This window comes from Parasteatoda tepidariorum, chromosome 7 (assembly GCF_982258835.1).
Source record: "Parasteatoda tepidariorum strain Cologne lab strain chromosome 7, Ptep-v5.0, whole genome shotgun sequence".
Classification (NCBI taxonomy): domain Eukaryota; kingdom Metazoa; phylum Arthropoda; class Arachnida; order Araneae; family Theridiidae; genus Parasteatoda; species Parasteatoda tepidariorum.
Window position 1 is genome coordinate 89037584 of NC_141761.1, and position 15202 is coordinate 89052785.

General features: G+C 29.9%; 1 protein-coding gene across 3 annotated transcripts in view; it reads left to right on the forward strand.

The window, feature by feature from the left end:
- The window catches only part of Hyccin (PI4KA lipid kinase complex subunit hyccin), a 38940-nt gene that overhangs the window by 8690 nt on the left and 15048 nt on the right, over positions 1–15202 (forward strand). For all 3 annotated transcript variants that reach the window (XR_011637228.2, XM_043041888.3, XM_071183178.2), the window contains exons 4-10: positions 181–315; positions 439–483; positions 562–642; positions 2479–2600; positions 5921–6016; positions 8620–8772; positions 11374–11461. Coding sequence is in view for 2 of the 3 variants with exons in the window: in XM_043041888.3 (XP_042897822.2) it covers positions 181–315; positions 439–483; positions 562–642; positions 2479–2600; positions 5921–6016; positions 8620–8772; positions 11374–11461 (720 nt within the window). In the remaining variant the exon portion in view is untranslated. The remainder of the gene's footprint in view (positions 1–180; positions 316–438; positions 484–561; positions 643–2478; positions 2601–5920; positions 6017–8619; positions 8773–11373; positions 11462–15202) is intronic.

Below are 15202 nucleotides of genomic sequence, written 5' to 3' on the forward strand. Positions count from 1 at the left end.
AGGTCTCATGTATAGTATATTATTGAAATTTAAGGTAAAAGAAAAACTAAGTTTGTGTGTGTTTAACGAAAAGTGGATTTGACTTTAGTCAATAGAAATATTTATGAATTTATGTTAGTATTATTTTTTCCGGTGGGGGTGTTGCTGATAGAAGTATAAAATTGAGTCTTTATTTTGCAGTTCTTGGAAGCAGTGTGCCACCAGTTCTTCAGTTTCTATCGTTCGAGAGAAGAAACTCTTCAGACCTTCGCTCGTCAATATATACCTTGTCTCATAGGCCTGTACTTAAGTAGCATAGCAAAAGGAAACCGAAAAGTATATTGTTTCACAATTATACATTTCATCATAATCTGTTTTATATAATTCACTTGTTTTACAACCTGTAAATGATTTAGTTAAGTTGAATTTTATATTGTAATTTTTTTTTATTTCTTCTAGAATGTTCGATGTGTTGAAATTGTTCTACTTGGAATCTATAACCTAGTAAGACATGTATTTATTTGCTATTTTCTTTATTGTTCATTAAACTTTTAGAAATTCACTTTTGATTCTTTTTCACAGGAAGTAATTGATGCATCTGGGAAATCTGCATGCTTGTCTTTCAGAATACCACTGCTGTCTAAGCCTTCCATTTATCATGAAGTAAAATATTAACTTACTATGTTTTGATAAATTGAAACAGTGTGTCATTGATGTAACATTTGACTGAAGTATATTCAGTAAAACCTCCGTTAAGCGGACATTCAAGGGACCAAAAAAATTGTCCGTTTATGAGAGTTGTCCGCTTACGGGAAGGGTGCCCTAATAACGAAGTTTAACACTGTTGTTTTTAGAATATTTTCAAAGATGTCAAAATAATTAAATAATTTACAATAACTAACTACAAGGATATTTATTTAAACTTTAAGAAAGATAAAATTAATATATTAATATTTATATATATATATTGAGAAGTTTGATATAAATACATAATTCTAGATGTAGCTACAGATAAATGAATACAATTTTCCTATTAGCATAGATACTCAATTCAGACATATGATACTGAATTGGAGCTTTCAGTCCTCAGTCGATTTCAATTATTAGGTTTACATCCCCTTACACCAACCTTTCATTTGATAGGGAACATTTTTAATACCTTCTTGAAAGTAAACCTCCCATGATTCACAGTTAAGTCATTAGGACCTATGGAGCTGATTATTCACAATTGATCAGCTATCAAGTGTCTAAATAAGTGTTTCATTTATATGAACATATCGAAGATTATATTTCTGTTCTCTTTTTTACCCCAGCTGTGTTAAATATAGTCTTCAAATTGATTACAAAATTTAAAAATATTCAGGGCTGATTGTGCGCCGGAAAAAATCCGGATTTCCGGAATTTTCGCTAACAGTGATCCGGAAGTTTCCGGAGTTCGATGGTTCAGACATTTCAAAAAATCATTGATCACAGAAGTTTCCGGAAATCAAATTTTCAAAGGTGGAACTTAAAAACATAGTTTATTTTATTTGTTTGTAAGGGAGAGCCAGAGAGATACTTTATAAGCTTACATTCATGATTAATATTAATTTTTTATCAGTAAATAGTTGTTATAATCATAAAACTCAAGAAAGAAAGACTATTTGTAAATTATAATTACTTCTCCAGGTCATCATAGGTATGTGTAAAATTTTAAACATATTTTAAGTAAACTAAGAAATATTGAGAAAAAGGAAAAAAAAAAACAGTGTTTAAATTTTTTTCTAATTTTTCAATTTAAAATGTTTTTTTTTTTTTTTTAACTCAAGAAATTTTCCGGAATTTTGACTTGAGCTCACAATCACCCCTGAATATTTCAATGGGAAAGAAGCATTGAGAGCATTTAAGATGTCATTTCAACTCGAGGGGACTCATAACCTGTGTGGTCCAGGTTAAAAGATTAAAAGATGCCACTGTCCGAATTATTTCAAGAGAGCAGTATCATTTTTACTCCTTTGTTTACAAAGGTGACAGGAGGAAGAATAACTCTTCAGTATTGAAATAGCTTAACAATATTTTTAGTTCTGATTAAGGCAAAAAATTTACATGTTTTTAAAATGGCGAAAAGTTGCATTTTTCCCCTTGCAATTTAAAACAGAAATAGCTTTTTTTCAAACCTAGAAAAAAAGTATGTCCGGTTTGAAGAGATAGAAAAAAACGTTTCGGGGCAAATATAAGTGTCCGCGTCTGGTTACGGGAGTGTCCGCTTTGCGGAGAACATACATAATGGTTTATTCATAGAAAATTCCCGGGGAATTGAAAATATGTCCGTATTGAGAGGCGTCCGTTTTGCAGGAGTGTCCATAACAGGAGGTTTCACTGTATATGTATTTCATCCGTATTCTCCTAAATTCATGAGTTTTTTCATATTAAGTTTTTAAAGACAATTTTGATATTTTAAGATTTTACTCTTCTTTTTTTTTTGCTGCTATTTAATGAATGTTTGAATTATTATTTTAGCCTATGAGCTTGTCTCACACTGTCCTATCAGAGAGGGCATTATCTAGATTAGAATATGCTGAAACTCGAACGATAAAAGTTGGTGCTCATTCTGAAGTTGAGAAAATTAATGCCAGCAACAGGTATTTATTTTTTTCATGCATATTTCTTATAAAATCATGCATCTTTCTAAATAAAGATTACTTAGAATTTAACAGAACTTTGTATAAATGTTGTTGAATTTTTTGATAAGTTCTGTTAAATTCGAAGTAATCTTTATTTAGATAGCATCTGAACTTCCATTGTAATAAAAATTAGTTCAGAATAGATGTAATAAAAATTTTAATAGAATCCATTGTAATAAAAATTACTATTTGTGATCTAAATTATAATTCATAATATTTTTATGTGCCTTGAGTTTTAAAACCATTTTTTTTTTAAAACCAACTTTTTTTTGCATTTTAGCATTTATGTATTTCTATTCTTTCTTCCCCTTTTCTATCAAATTTTATAAGAACAGTAACTTCTTTTCTGAATTTTATTTGACCTTAATGTTTAAAAAGTATTGTAATGTTATTTGAAAAATAAAACATAAATGATGAGGGGTTTATATGGGGTTTCCACAATCTGGGAAATAGGGTCCCAATAGTTTGGTCAGGAGAGTGATCGCGAGTTAAACCCCATGTAGTTAATTTTGTGTTTTGCTATATGTGGAGAATTTTTTAAGCAAATTAAAATTTGTGTATCTGAAGATAATTTAGTGTAAAAAATAATTTTTATTAGTTATTTATTTTATTAAGCAATAGTGGAAAAAATTTTGAAATGTAAGGTATACTAATTTTACATCAATTTAAAGAATGTTATTTTTTATGATAAAATATGAAAATTGAACCAAATCGGTGAAATAATTCCTGAGAAATCAAATTTTAAATATCTGACTTTTTTAAAATTCGATTTCTTGGAAACTATTTGACCAGTTTTGTTCAAAATTGTATTTTGCCATGCAGAATTAAAAATACCTTTCTGGGTCTTGTTTCATAATTTCAAATATATTGTCTGTATTAATTAAGAAATTTCAGAAAGTGAATTCAATTTACAAAAGCAAAAAAGGAGACAAAGAAGTAAATAAACTATTAAAACATTAAATCAAACTGGAAAAGCGCATAAAACTGCTAAAGCCAAATTTGTTTTTATCTAATTTAGAAATTCAAACAAACATTAAATCTGTAAAAATTAAAATATATATGTGTGTTTTGTAAAAATTAAAATATAAATGTGTGTTACACACATATTTTAATTTTTACAGATTTAATGTTTGTTTGAATTTCTAAATTGAGAAATTTCAGGTGACCCTCTTAAACTAGTACATGAAAATCCAATCATTATATCACAAGTCATTCAGAATGTTTCTTTTATTTTTTGCGCATTGTACACTTTGCATGAAATTAAAAACTTTCTGTAACCATAGATTTTGGCCCCAAAACTTTCTGCAATGTGGTGTGCTGTGTATGGTGGTTGAATTTTTTTTTAATGAAATGTTTATCTAACATAAAGCATTATTATAATACTAATACAGTTGTACTATTCCAAAAATAAACCAAATTAAAAAAAAAGTGTTCAAAGCAAGAGTTAACAAGTTCATGAAAAGAAAAAATGATTTATTTTATATATAATTTTTTCAACAGATGTAGAATCAGGTCAGTCTTCTAGATCTCACTATTTATAGATCTCAAAAATTTTCTATAAAACATAGTCTTTCTCCTTACTTTGTGTAAAACATTTAGAATCTCTGGGTCTTCTAAGAGACAAAGACGAAATTTAAAAAACTGTTGCTCGATTTTGGCAAATTAAAGATAGATAAAAAAAGGATTTTAAAGGTTTATATCAATTTATGTAACTTTAAAAACTTTACAAAGATTGTTGCAGCTTGGCTGAAATTTTTTACTCCATTTATTTTTAACTAGGCCTCTTGCTCTCAGATTTCCAGCTGTTTAAGTTATTACAAAATTCCTTTTAATTGAAAAGCCTTAAATTTTTTACTTAAAATAAAAACTTACTTAGAAGTATTTTTTTAACGAAAGTTTCTGAAAGGATAGTGTTTATTATTTGCACGAAAAATCTAAAAGTATTTTTTGATAATTTACTGTTCAAATATATATCAAAGTTTCAATGCACTGTTATTAGTTCAATTTTCCTTCAAAATTAGTTGTGCCTAACCTTATTGTATGGATTTTGTATATGACTTTATAAAATTTTATTCTCTGTTTAACCCCCTGAGAAGTTTAAAATTTATTTTTGCACTGTATGCTAATGGCTTTCCGGTAAAAAAAATTTAAAAAAAAGTTTATCACGAATTATCTAATGTAAAAATAGTACTAAGCAGGGAAATTTTAGCATAAATTTTCTCAGAAGGTCTATGTTTGATAGGCCTGTTTAGTAATTTTCATGCTAAATTTGTGTATTTGTATTATTTCTCTTTAAAAAATCAGTTTTCCACAAATTATTTATTTGGAAAGTAGTGCTAATCTGAGAAATTTTAGTATAATTTTATCCTAAGGCTCAATGTTTAAATGGTTTGTTTAACTATTTTCATATTAATTTGTACATATATATGTGTGTATGTATGTATATATCATCATCATCATCATCATAGTTGGCCAGACAGCCCAATGTGAGCCAATGCCTTCCTTCCTCTGAAGATTTCTCCATGACGACTTCCGATTTATCTTTGATCTGCAATTTTTTTCATTAATTCCGAGAAAATCAGACTCCACTGAGTCAGCCCATCTCAACCGCGGCCTTCCCCGCTTTCTTTTTCCAGTGGGTCTAAAAAGCAGTATCTTTTTTATTGTGTTGTCGTCACTCATTTGAATCACGTGGGCAATCCAATTCATTCTATTTATATGTATATATATATATGTATATATACTTTACAAGTGTATATATATGCAGGTCGATCACCCTCTGTTACTCGAAAAATTGGTTGTTAACAGAAATTGCCGCATCAAGAATTAATGTTTTTCGAAACAGTTAACCCTAAAATATATTTAAATTAGTAGTTACATTTTGTATTCATCAATAGAGAGCATTAATGACCCTATCTGTTATGTTCTTTATTGCTTACTGCATAATACATGAATTGTTCTACACACTTTTCGCTTTTTAAATTTTAAACAATTTTAAGTATGAAGAAATTTTGGATTGTTTCAATTTCATGTAGTTTCATATTTTTTCAATTATTAACAGATTATCTTCTTGCAACTATTATTAGTAATTATCAATTGGTGAAAAATCTTTTGGAATGTTGTTTTGTTTCCATAATTATGTTGTAGTATTTGTAGTTGTTCTGAAAAACAGGATTTATTATTTAATTGAAATTTATAATTATAAATTTTTTTCTTGCATTAGTTTGCTTAATTATTATATTTAAATGTATTAATGTTAAATCATTATATTTCAATAGACTTCATGTTATGACTGTCTTGATGTGGCTTTATAACCTTCATATTGGAACCATGTCAACGTTTTCACATATGTCTGTGTGCAAAATGTGCTCTAGGTAAATACCTTCAAGTTATATTTTAGTCTAGTTTATGCCATATAAATTTTTTAATAAATTTGTTAATTAATAACTATTGTTAAATTATTAAAAATCATCGAAGGATTGCTTAACTTTTTATTCAATTAAAATAAATATTTGTTTTAACTAATAGCCAAATTTAAAAAGATCAAATTATTATACTTATGTGCATTAAATAAATTTTAAAAGAAACTAACTTTTTATTACAAAGTTAAATACAAAATACCCCTATTAAATTGAATCGCTTAAGATGTAAAACAATATTTAAAGAAAATCAATGAAGAGTCTTTTTTTTTATTCATATTTTCTTTTCATTAATAGAAGATTGAGTTGAAAACAAAAATTTTTGTTGAAACAAGGTCTACTAAAAATAATTGACAAGAATCATTAAATCTTGACAGACAAAAAAAAGTGACAAAATAATCCACAATAAAACGATTGCTAAGCAACAAGAGTCTCACTGAAAATAATTTATAAGAAACGACGAAATAAAATGCACAGCGATCGCAAAATAGCGTAAGTCCAGCTGAGAATAATCTTCAATAAATGTAAAATACCAAAGACAAAAATAGCGCATTAAGAAACTATGCATAGCATTTCTATATTTCAGCTCTGATCCTTGCACAAAACCGGGAGTTCTGATTCCAGTGGCGTACGCAAGGGAGGGGTTTAGGGGTTTGAACACCCCCCTTGAGCTCAGACAAAATGGCAAAAATAAACATTTTAGTAGAAATTATGCGGGTATTATTTTTTAGGACTATATATTTTTATTTGCCTTGTGCCTACCTTTTTATCTCACGGTATTTCTCAGAATACTGGAAGAAAAAAACAATCACTATAATAGGGTTGTACTTTTGAAACCACTGCTATGGACTGGTTCCTTTTTGTTCTGCCAGTCGCGATAGTTTTCAAGACTGGCTGTCATTCGCGAGGTCTTTACGCGATGATTCTGGAATCTTAGACGTTCTGTCGCCTTTGAGACAATTCGAGAATTTTGGAGATGTGGTGAAAAATTTTATAAAAGGGGGAACGGAGTACAATGTAAGTTTTTCTGTTGTACAGAAATGTGATACTTCCGTTGAAGAAAACGTTTCTAGCATAACGAAATCTGATGAATGTGAAAGTGGCCCTCAAAGTGTTACTTCCCACCCATATGACATTGGACTTCTTTCAGAAGATATTACATGCGAGAAGATATTACATTATGTTCTTAAACTTAAAAAATCAAATAGAAATTTAACTAAACAATGTTGTCTAAATAAAAAGACAAAACTGTCTAGATGTCTAAATTAGGGAAATAATAGTGCTTTATTACATACTCGAATTTCTTTTAGTAGCTTCAGAAAATTATGAACACCCCCCTTGAAAAAATTCTGCGTACGCCACTGTCTGATTCAATTCGCTCTTTGTCATTCAACACCACGAAATTAACATCATCTTCGACGCTAGACGTTATTAACGTCTCTGCAGCTAGACGAAATCAAAATCATCTTCGTGAGCACAGTGACAGCGTTAGGAAAGATCCTCTTATGTTATATCGTTAAACCGCGAGCTTATACCGGCAGCTTAAATCAGATTTCTGATGCATCGCCTGAACCAAAAGTCCTTAGATCAGCTTGCCGGTGTATGTGTTAGATGGATATTTCGTGATACATCGATTTATTGCTCAGGGTGAGTTTTTTAAAATGTTGGCAAACTTACCAAAAATTCTGAAAGCTTTGGTTTTTGAATGTCTACCACTCAATAAAATATTTTGCAAAAAGAATAGTAGTTGGCAGTCAAGCTAATAGTACAAAGTTCTAATACTAAGACAATCCTTAATAATTAGTTCCGTTCACAAATGACCCATTAATATAAGGATAAGGCTCGATCTGTTAAGCCATGGTGGCTCAGCAGATAGAGCGTTTGCCTTTCAACTAGGGGAACCAGGTTCAAGTCCAAACGATGGCAGGTTAATATGGATTCCGCACCCGGCTCGCACTGACCGCAGTGCTGACGTAACATATCCTCAGTGGTAGACGGATCGTGGGTTAGAATCCCCTTGCCGTTAGGCTAACTGTGGGAGGCTTTCATGATTTTCTTCGTGTAATGTAAATGCGGGTTAATTCCATCAAAAAGTCCTCCATATGTACAGGGAAAACACGGGGAATTTTTTTTCCAGATTTGAGTGGCAACCCTGTTGTAATACTTGATCTGAGAGTTCCCTTGTCTTCTGGATTGGGTGCAAAATAACAAGGATACGGAGTTGAACATTAGTAATCGTAAACCTAATGTTGGGTCGACTGTTCAACCATGTTTATAAAATTTTAAGAGAAGGCTAGGTCTGCTATCACAGAAAATCTTCAAAGGTATAAAAGGTGGAAGTACAATTCAGGCACATTACTAAGGTGGTACGTACAATGACCTTGAACTTCCCATGATTGATTGATTTTATCGTTGAGGTTTTTAAAATATTGTGGAGCTTATGAGTTTGCTAAATTGGTGTTTTATTTTTACTTTTGCTACCCCTGTTCAAATATTTTAAGCATCGTATGCATCTTGTTCATGTTAAAAACAACATAATTTATAATTTAATTTTTCAGAATTGTTAAACAAGGTTTTAATAGAACGAATAGACCTAATTATGCTGGTGAGTCTTCAAGTAGTTATAATAATCCCCATCCTCGTCCAATTGCTAGGATTCCTCTATCTTCATCTTTTCTTCTGGAAATCGTTCATGCAGTGTACTTTGCTACGTAAGTTTACACTCTTTTTAATGTAAAATTATCTTTCCTTAGCATGGTTTCTGTTTATAAACTATCACTTAATAGGTTAATCTATTATGTTTTTGTGACTATGATAAATTTTTAGTTACATTTGAAATTGGTTATTTTTCTATATTTTTTATTAATTAGTAGATACTATGTTTCTATGGAGTTTTATTGCTACAAAAAATGCTTATACAGTTTACTAAAAATTACAATTATCAAAAAACTTAATTTTATTTTAAATTATTTACATTACTATGCTATTTTTAAGCCTTTATTCTATAATCTAACTCTGTAACAAAAGTTTGATTTATTGTTTTTGTCTGAAATGATTGATATTAAATTTCTGTAATGATCATTTATTTTTCTATATAATATAAAATAATTTTGCACTTTGAAGAGAGAGTACCATTAGTTACATATCTGTTTTTTTTTTTTTAAATTTTTTTATTTTAGCGAATTAAGGATTCAATGGAAATATTCTCTTCTCAGCTCTTAAAAACATTATACAAATAGTATAGAAATTTTACAAAAAAAAAATTATCTACTTTTATATTATAATGTTTGAAACCCAGAAGAAACAAATTTTAGCATATTTTTCATTTCCAAATTATCTGAAATAATGCTAGGAAATGAATAGAATTATCAATAAACTCTTAATAAATGTTTTGTATTAAACTAATAAAAATGTATTGCTTATGCACTTTAAGAAGCTTTTAAATAAAATTAACAAGATATAGTGCATTTGCATGTCTAAATAATGTAAGGAATTGAACTCTATTACAATTTTGTTACATGAATTTGGTTTCAAAATTGTGAGATGAAAAATTAATTTCTTAGTGAAATTTATAGCTGAACACAATAAAACATATGATAAAAAATGATATACTAATTTACAAACTTCACTTATTATGGATTTCTTATCATTTAGACTATTGTCTTTTGACATCTGTTACATTTTCATTAGTGAAATTAAATTGCGGTTTTACACAAGCAAAATAATTGCTTTGTTAATGTGTACCATAAGAAATGTGGAATATTGATTTTCGTCTATTAAAAATGTACATAAAACCTACATTTGTACAGATGAAACCTCGGTAGCAGAAACCATCCAGCTAGGCAGCAGGGCGTGCAAATTATTACAGCATCTGCAGATTATTTATCATCTAAGTTTTCTTTTGATTGTTAAAAAGCCAACAAATAAATGGTGGAAAATCGTTAAAGCTACTTTTTTTAAATATCTCTAAACTAATTTCATATAAAAATTTAAAAACTGTATTATGATAATGCCATGAAGAACAAAAAGTTAAGCAAAATTTTTTTTTGTTACTTGATTACAAACTTAACTGTATTGGGATTTATTGCATTTATTTCAGTATCGTTATATAAAGACCGGGATAGCCTGATCGGTAGGCGCTGGGCCCATGTCTAAGAGTTCGTGGGCTCGATCTCCGCTGGCTGAAGACTCCCCGTGTAGTAAATAGTGACTGATGCCCGTTGAGTTGCAAAGTCCTCCATGTTCCCATAACAAATCAATACCTCTGGGGGTACTGATCCAGGAGTTTCCTTGTCTTCTGCATTGGTTCAAAATTACTAGGCTACGGAGTTGAACATTAGTAGTCGTAAACCCAAAAATTGGGTAGGCTGTTCAACGACGGATATAAAATATAAAAAGTATCATTACATAAAATTAAACTTCAATTTAAACAAATTATAGGTTTTATCCATAATTTGTAAGGACCATATATTTGTAAATTTCGCCACATACATGTTAGTTTAAGTTATATTTTGTACAATGATATCTGTCTGACTGCATTGAGGTCACAGAGAAATTTGGACTTATATTAAAAGCATTATTAAATTTGGACTGCTGATTTACACCATAAATTCTGCTACCGGAGATGATACTAGGTATTAAACAAATGGAAGAAAAATGCTTGTAATGTCTCATTAAGTTGAAGTTTCCTTGCTTTGAATGTTGTCTTTAACAACAAATTAAAAAAAAATTGCAATATAATAGCTAATTTGCATTAGGGAAGTTCCATCTTAGTGTGTAAGCTTTGAAATTGTAAAGTTTAAATTTTCCCTGTAACTTTTTTAATAAAATGTTGTAATAAATTGCACAGTTGTGAGAATAAAGGTGGGATAAAGTTATATAGTTATATCATCCAGAGATGGCTCAGTGGTTAAGGCATTCAACTGTCATGGTGAAGAACTAGGGTTCGATACCCAGTAGCGACTAGAAGTCCTCCTAGCTTCAGACCAATGGGTATCAGCTTGTCTGGGAAGTAAAGATGGCTTGTGCTCATCACTGACCTCATCGCCACAATCATGCTATTGGTCGCAAAATTGGGGGTTCTTAACCTCCTTGGCCCTCAACGAGTTGTTACGGGAATGCTTTACTTATATCACCCTGCTTTATTAGAATATTTATTTTAGTAGAAAAAAGAAGAATTTGAAAATAAAGTCTTATTTTTGTTTCTTGTCGCTAGTTTTTGAAATATGATAAAAATTAGTTGATTAAAAGTATTATTCTGTATCCTTCTTTTCAAACCAAATATCAATGTTTAAAAATTCATTTAATTTTAGATTCAATGGATTGGCATCAATTGGCCTGCAAACACTGGATGAATTACATGCTAGAGCTACTCAAGAAATGTTATCCGATGTGCTCTTGGTAAGCTCTGATCACATATTTTCCAAAAATGCATATTATATATGTTGTTCCAAAATTCTTCCAGCAAATTCAGGAAGGCGATAAAAGGCATAAAGTGGTTAAAAACGTATCATAGAACATGGTGTCACAAATAATGTTGAGATGCTCAAAATCTCTAAAACCTCATGCAGTAGGGGTGCACAACCTGCGGCCCGCGGGCCAAATGCGGCCCTTCGACTACTGAAGTGCGGCCCGCGAGAGCTTCTGAACACAATAAATTTTTTTTTAAAAAATGGCAATTTTTAATTGCACTTTTAAGTCATCACGCTTTGACACAATCAATTTTAACACATTCTTTAGTAAACGTACATTTAACGCTCTTTCTTGAAGCCGAATTTATCGTAAATATAAATGATTTTTTTAAACAGTTATTTCCGCTTTTCTACGTGATTTTAAAAATTCCGAATTTTTATTACAACGCGAGTTTCAGATCGCAAATTTAAATAATCACTTTTTGATACGGTATTACGGTACAGTTTAATCGTTAATCCTAGTTATTTTTTCTTCGTTTTTATTTCCGCAACGAATATGATTTGGTCGAATGTGGTAATGAATTGTGATTTGATCAAAAACCAAATAAATATGCATTATTAATATGTATTATTTGATAAAAACCAAATAAATATGCATAAATATGCCGAATAATGCATATAAATATGCATTATTCGGCAAAAAAAAGAAGAAAAAATCTATTGAACGCCGTACACTTGGGGCCAAATAGCAAAATCTTTTAGCAGTATAGCAACACTGAAACTAAAATTTCAATGCTCAGAATAATATTTCCTGGGAAAATGTATTCATAAATTAACTCTAAAAAATAAGGCCAATCAAGAACGTTTTTGAAAATGTTGAAAAGCAAAACAGAGAACATAAAAATCAATCTTAATTTTTGAAATTTTTTTTTAAAGCTGAACATCTCAGTTTTTAAATTACCAGAAAAAGCCAATAAAAAAGAATTAAGTCAACAGAAATGCTATTAAAAATTACTGCGTTGTAATGAAAACGTCTAAAAAAAAGTTTTTTTTTATTTAATTTGATTTGATTTATTCATTTGCGTCGCACTAGAGTTGCACAATGGGCTATTGGCGACGGTCTGGGAAACATCCCGGAGGATGATCCGAAGACATGCCATCACAATTTTGATCCTCTGCGGAGGGGATGGCACCCCCGCTTCGGTAGCCCGACGACCTGCGCGTGAAGTCGAGCACTTTACGGTAGCACAGTTTAACGGGGACCAATATCGCACACCCTCGGTCCCTACGGAGACTGATCCAAGTGGTCAACCACCCTCACACTGACCGCAGCCAGTGATGCTTGACTTCGGTGAACTGCTGGGAACCGTGTCTTAACGATCAGTCCACTGCGGGACTTTTTTTATTTAAAGAAAATAAAAAGATAGAAAAAATTTTCTTAATTTAAGTTAAAATCTTATGCCGAAAATCTCAATTTAAATTTTTCTCATTGCCATAATTTTAGAAGAAAAAAAAATTGTAATAAAATTTTTTTTTATTTGTAACTTTATTTTTAAAAAAAATGCTGAGTCATAACAAAAATGCCTAAAAAAAGAAAAACAGAAAAAACAAATTTTTCTTAGTTCCTGAAACAAAACTTTAATACTGAAAATCACACTTTTCTATGTTACTGCTTATTTATATTACAGTACAGGGAAAGAGTGATAATAAATTAGTAGTATGAGACGTTCTGTTAAAATGCTGGGTTATAATAAAAACTGCAAAAAATGGATCCTTCTCAATTCTTAAAGTATCGAAAAAATGACAAAATTGACTTGTCTGATTATAATTTAAAAAAAAAAAAGTATTATCTATAAGAATTCAAAAATTAAAAAAAACTTAAAAAAATACATTTCTAAAAAATATTCTGCCAAATATTTGACTGATCATTCAACCAACTGAATTTTTCACAGAAGGGCCAAATACTAGTTACATCCCTCCCTAATTTAAATGCAATGTTATTGCAACTTGAGAAATTCATAAAATGGCGGAAAACGTGAATTTTTAAACTGCTCACTGTTTGTAGTTTAGATTTCAATTTTTTGTTGCTTAAGTGATCTTTTTTGATAAAAAATAGGAAAATGTTTACAATATAAAAAATCTAATAATTAATAAAATAAAATAATAAAGTACATTACAAAATAAGCATTGAATTTTATTTTGAACTATCACAGTTTTGTTTTTATTTTAGGCTTTTGTTTAAAACCTATAAATTTTCTTCAATTAAAATATTTAATTTGAATTTATATTACTTAATTACGACTAAACTTTTTCCTACTTTCATTCTGTGGACAATGCAGTTTTTTTTTAATTTATTAGAATTAATTCTAAAATGAGTTTTCATATTGCATGATATGATAAAAAAATATTTCTTTTCTTCAATGTTTATTTATTTTGATGAATCTATTGTTCATATGATAAAAATAGCAAGTTATTATTTTTTTTTTCGTAAAAAAAAAGTATCAAGTTTTTTTATTTTTGAATGAATTCTAATAATGGAACACTACTAAGTTATTGATATTACTAAGTTCATTGATAAAAAAAAATGGAACGCTAATGTTTAAATAAACATTATTACATTTGTCATTAACATGTCTAAATACATGTGCGGCCGTTCGTTAGCCAACCTGCTGTGCAAGTGGCCCTTCACTCAAAAAGGTTGTGCACCCCTATCATGCAGGTTGACTAACTATAAAAGTTGACACAAATTTATTAACTAAAGTTTTATTTGATTAATTATTAACAAGAATTGTTCAAGGTGAGGCCCTCTGAATTTATTAGTCAAATTTTGTATTACCCTGTATGTTATTGTAGAAGTGTCTTAATTTTGTATCCTTTTTCTTCTTATTTCTTGCATCAGATATTTTTTATTATTTCCAATGCCACCTGTTTTAACATTTTGTTAATTCAGACAATTACAGGGTAGATTTGTTGGCCACTCTTTCAGGGCCACCATATTAGGCAAACCAATGTTGCTCCCTCAGTAAGAACGCATAGTACAGAGAATGAAAGAACACCCATGCCTTGCCCGGGATTCAAACCCAGAACCTTTCTGATGCAAGGCCAGTTCACTGTCCCCTACACAGTCCGGTGGGCGCATCAGATATTATTACTGGCACTGTTTCATTTTATTATCTCAATATTTTTATATCCCAAATAAAATTTATCAAGACTAGTTATAAATAATATTGAGTTTGATAATCATTGTTATCGATGATACCAACAATATTATTTGCATTCAATGTCTATCATTGTCCATAATGAGTGCAATATCATAGTACAGTAGGGAACCAATTATCCGGTACGATCGGGACCATCGCTATTCCAGATAACTGATTTTTCCGGTTTTCTGAATCGCTACAAAAAGCATTTTTTTATTATTGTTAAACCCAACTAAAAACAAAAAAAACTTTAACCAGTTTAGAATAATCCTAACAATATAAATATTTATAATAGTAATCAGAATTAGACCTGTCAACACAGATAATTTTACCAGTGTGTAATTATTATTTAAACAGTGAATTACTTTAAATGGAGATGGTGGATTATTTTTACAAAGAGGGTACATTTATAGGGATCAAAGGGCAGGGAAGGTCACCCTTCTAAAAACGCTTTTGGAGAACACTACAATTATACTCATGATGTTATTTTAATTTATATAAATTATTTGAACCAGGAGTTCCATTGTCTT